Source organism: Poecilia reticulata, linkage group LG23 (assembly GCF_000633615.1).
Source record: "Poecilia reticulata strain Guanapo linkage group LG23, Guppy_female_1.0+MT, whole genome shotgun sequence".
Classification (NCBI taxonomy): domain Eukaryota; kingdom Metazoa; phylum Chordata; class Actinopteri; order Cyprinodontiformes; family Poeciliidae; genus Poecilia; species Poecilia reticulata.
This window is the reverse complement of record NC_024353.1, coordinates 4,628,953-4,633,793: the sequence shown is the minus strand read 5'-3', so window position 1 is coordinate 4,633,793 and position 4,841 is coordinate 4,628,953. Positions and strand designations below refer to the sequence as shown.

General features: G+C 41.8%; 1 protein-coding gene across 1 annotated transcript; it reads left to right on the top strand.

Moving 5' to 3' along the window:
* On the top strand, positions 1-4,760 carry LOC103459305 (collagen alpha-1(VII) chain-like; the record flags this gene model as incomplete). Its single annotated transcript, XM_008400770.2, has 15 exons — positions 1-72; positions 637-708; positions 784-855; positions 941-976; positions 1,100-1,180; positions 1,331-1,384; positions 1,476-1,529; positions 1,835-1,897; positions 1,986-2,048; positions 2,169-2,285; positions 3,116-3,193; positions 3,707-3,760; positions 3,849-3,897; positions 4,435-4,674; positions 4,756-4,760. Coding segments are annotated over 15 exons (1,110 nt in total), but the record flags the coding sequence as incomplete, so codon positions are not given.
* Between the last annotated feature and the right edge of the window lie 81 nt (positions 4,761-4,841).

Here is a 4,841-nt window from a genome sequence, read left to right as displayed (position 1 = left end):
AATACCATCCTGCAGGGGAACGTACTTCAGATTCAAGGACCTCGCGGGTTCAAGGGCTCCAAAGGGGACGCGGTGAGATCCTCTTTATTGTGTAGGCCTTTCTTCTGTTGCAAAGCAAATTAAATTGTGTTTGAAGTATTTTCAAGGTTGTTTTCGATTCTATAGAACAGCTCATGGCACACTTTTGAGTTTGCAGACCTTTGGTTTAATCCATATGTAGAAAAAATGGCCATGACTTCACAACCTGGTTTCTGCAAAATGAAGAAAACGGTGTTTTCAAGAATACGTCAAATTTATTAGCCGGAATTCTTCTGAATGGTCTTCTGCTAATGTATGCAGTTTGTGTTCAGATGATCCATAATTGATAGAAAGAATCCATTACATTTATTTAGGCAGCATCCTGAAAAAACGACAAACGTGTTTCACTTATTTATAAGTAACATACACTGTATGTTCCAGTACTTATATGTTTTACTGGAACTGTGACTTGAAGAAACAGTTTAGCGGCTGTGCAACTCACTTACATTCAGAAAAAAATGTGTGTACATCTACTTACTAGGGGAGAAATATCATATTGGTTGCAGTAGTGATGGTATTAAAAGAACTACAAAAAAGGTATTGGAAATGTTGTTTTAGGGGGAGAGGGGTCTACCAGGTTTCGACGGGGATAAAGGAGAGAAGGGTGAGGACGGTCCTCCAGGAGTAAAGGTAACAAATTAAGTTTCACTCTCGGTGGCTGAATTCTGACTGTCACATAAACGCATTTTTGATCAATCTGATCAGGGCCTTAAAGGGGATGCGGGCACTAAAGGGGCATTGGGCCGATTTGGAGCGCGAGGACCGGTGGGCCAGAAAGTGAGCATGACATGCTGCAACATGAGATTCAGTGGGCATTGCTGTTTGACAGCGCTGTGATAAAGATGGTCGCAATTTTTCATAGGGGGAACCTGGAGAGCCGGGGCTGAATGGAGAGATGGTAACAAATCAGTAGTCATTTCTAAATCTTCAATTGGTAAAATAAGTCTGTCTCAACAGAGTTATTGACCAGAGGTTAATTAAGTGATGATGCGCAATAACTCCAGTTTTTTATTCATTCTAGGGGCTCAATGGACAGCATGGGGTGGATGGAGAAAAAGGCGACAAAGGAGATGTTGGACTTCAAGGCATGCAGGGTGATCAGGTATTATGAAACAAAAGTACTAAACGAAATATTGACAATTTTTAGTCTATTCTTGCTAAAGATTATTGCAGTATGGCATTTTATAGATGTGGATTAAATAGATGTAGCCTCTTATTACTGTTGTGTATCTGATTAATCTGTTTTTCACAGGGCGATCCAGGAGAACCCGGCCTAGCGGGAGAAATGGGGGCGAAGGGAGAAAAGGTTTAGACATTCGTTATGTCTTTGTAGTTCAGTATTCTCTTTGCTGTTTCCTGGTGTGATTGAGTTTCCAGTTTGCCTCAACCTTTCCCAGGGTTTCAGAGGGTTTCCTGGACGCACCGGTAATCCCGGGCTAGACGGCGAAAAGGTTAGCTTTAGCTTTATGATTCTCATGATATCGTATGAAATCAAAATGTGGAAAAGTTCATGTGACTTTTTCACATTTTGTCACAATAACTAGAAACTTTTTGGGGGGATTGTGTGTGATTGCCTGGGTGTGGCTGAATGCACTTTATTGATTAGCATTTAAAAAAACATAACAGTTATCTTTTATCTTCAGCTCTGCTTTGTGCTCATCCGTCACATAAAATCCCAATAAAATACATTTGGGTTTGTAGCTGTAATGTAACGTATGCAACTGTTCAAGCAGCAAATATTTCATCTCCTAAACAGGGAGATCCAGGTGTGCCTGGCAGTGCAGGTTTACCAGGACGTAATGGACTCACAGGACGCAAGGTGGACACAACAAATCCACTCATATTTCCATTTAACAGCATTTCCAGAGATGCACGCACTCATTTTTTCTGTATGTATAAAATCTTAGGGGGACAAAGGAGTTGGAGGGACCAATGGTGCTGATGGTGACCCAGGAGAGAAAGGGGATAAGGTTTGCAAATTCAATGTAACATCACACTGGATACATTTTTATAGTTTCTGTAACATCATGCATTAGTAATCTTTGTTTCCTCAATTAAACCCCACACATCAATTCTTTTGCCCAATTTAGGGTACTGCAGGTTTCCCCGGATTTCCGGGCTTCAAGGGGTCAGCTGGCAGTCCGGGACTAGATGGAGACGAGGGACCACTCGGAGCCCCTGGTCCTCATGGGGATACGGGACCTAAGGTACTTCAACCCACCTTTGGGGCTGTGTGGTTTGTGTTCATTTAAACTGGTACTTATTCGCAGTAAACTTAACTGTGTATCGACACCACGAGCCAATAATGTCGCCCGGTTTTAAATTGTGCATCACTTAGACAGCCTGTTTTAGCCTGAGCTTAAACCCTTCTGTCTTTATAATTCTCATTTTCTAAAATGCAACCTTCACCTTAGATTGGGCTTTTTTTTTTCTTTTTTTCTTTTTTTTTTTGCTACATATCTCATGACCAAAATATAACCCTCCACCTCCAACCCCCCCAAAAAAAGAGAATCCAACAGAGAATTATTAGAGTCAAACAGACTCTCTCCCAAATATTCTCATTTGCCAACTAAATTTCTCCACTTCATGTAAAAACACAACGGGGTGGACTGAATGTGTGACACGGTGATGGGGACGAGCGGAGCTTGATTACAGTCATCATCGTGCCTTCGTGAGGGAACGACAGCGTGTGCTAGGCGTGCCGGGGCTCTGAAGACAGCGGAGACACGTCCCAAATTAACACACACACCCACACGCGCACACACACACACGCGCGCACACTGAGATCTATTCTTGTCTGCACCCTTCAAGTAATATCTTACTCAATTACATCCTTTCAGCAACAATTACCGGACTTTCCGTGTTAACGCAGAGTGGCTTGAAAATACTGATGAGGATATTCCAAAGGTGCATCTAAACTGATCCGTCTCTCACAAGTGTGGAGCGGTTCTGCATTTGACTGGGTGTCATGGGTTTTGTCTTGCGGGGAGGCTTTGTTTAAAAGATGCATTTTCCTTTTTGTACTTTTACTAACTAGGGTGAGCGGGGCAGGAGAGGCAAAACGAGGCCATGCCAGAGGGGGGTACCAGGAACCCAAGGACTGCGAGGAGAAACTGTGAGATCTATACTTGAAAGCTGTTTGTTCATTCCTTATATCAGTGGTTTATCCAGCTTTGGGCCCAAAGCGATCTACTGAGACTTCTAGTTATGCCTTTCAAAAAGCATAAAGATAAATAAAAATGTTATTTTTTTCCTTTTTTTTTTTTTACTAAAGAGTTTTGTGTAGATAATATTTTATTTTTACACTTCATTTTTAAAAAAGCTAAGAACAACCAGGATATTATCAGGTTTTTGCTACTAAATTTGTGTAGTGGTCAAAGAAATAGTTACTCGTCATGTTTGATTTAGCATGGAGACTTGATTTAAATTTAGTTTGTATTATGTAAAAGTATCCCTTAGTGTTGCTGCTGCAACAACTTGGAGTGGTTGAAAATAGGTTAGAAATGTTTGTTTTTGGGAAAAAACAAAAATCATAACATTTCTTGTATGTACAACCGTACCATGTTAGTGTTTATGTGACATTCTGTAAATCCTTAAAGTGAAAGTGCTCATGTTTTGTTACCACCAGGGTTCAGAGGGTATGGAAGGAGCAAAGGGGGAAAAAGGAGAACCTGGACTATCAGTATGTCAGCTGAATATTTCCGTTCATTTTTTTTTTTAAACCTTTTTGAATAACTGACCACCTAAATGCTGCTTTTATCTTTGTGAAGGCTGAAGAAGTGAAGGAGCTCGTCAACCAGGAGGTGGTTGAAAAGTGCGGTAAGAGGCTCCACGGCGCCGAAGCCATGCTTTACGCATTTACTTCACTCTGTATTTTGTCCAAAACTGAATAAACATGTTCTTTCAGGGAGGTCTACGTATTCTGACAGTGTCTGTGTGCGTGTTGGTGTGTGTGCAAGCATGTGTGTGTGTGTGTGTGTGTGTGTGTGTGTGTGTGTGTGTGTGTGTGTGTGTGTGTGTGTGTGTGTGTGTGTGTGTGTGGCTGTTTGCTGTCAAGCTCCTGTGGCAGCAACATGGCACCCCTGTGCGTTGAGCCATCTGTTATGTTCTCTCAGAGGAACACACACCATGGTGCCAGTAACATTAGAGCCATTCACAAACACGCGACTACGATTAAGAGGGACACCTGCCCCCGAAAAAATTCTGTTCACCTACAAGACAACCGCGACATTTTCTTGTCAACTTTTATCTTTTCACACCACAGTTGTCTACCCAAGAGATGTTCAGGATTAAAAATGTTCTGTTACTTGATAATATACCGTTGATTGTGTCACTTTTTTGTTTTGTTTTTTTCAGGGCTGGAGTACAAGTTTATGGTAAAGTCTGTGGATCCGGACGCATCGTACGTGATAACTGGTGGCGAAACTACCAATAAGCCCAAAGATTTAGCAATGACCGTCTCTACTGGGACCGAACTTCGCGAAGAAAGGACGAGACACGACTTTCAAAAACAAGAATCCAGCAGCAACATGGAAGAAATTCCAAGTACTCTTCCACTGAATCTGGAAGAAGCCAGGAGCTCACGAAATCACACTGGTAAGAAAAAAAAAAAAACTGCAACACAAATGTCAGCAGATTTGAACCCTCTGGCCAAGCTCACAGATTGCTCAGCTGCAGTGTGACCAAAAGTGGGACTAAATGAGCACACAACTCAAACTTATGTGGAGCAGCTGTGTGGTGGACATTTAAAATGTCCTGTCTGT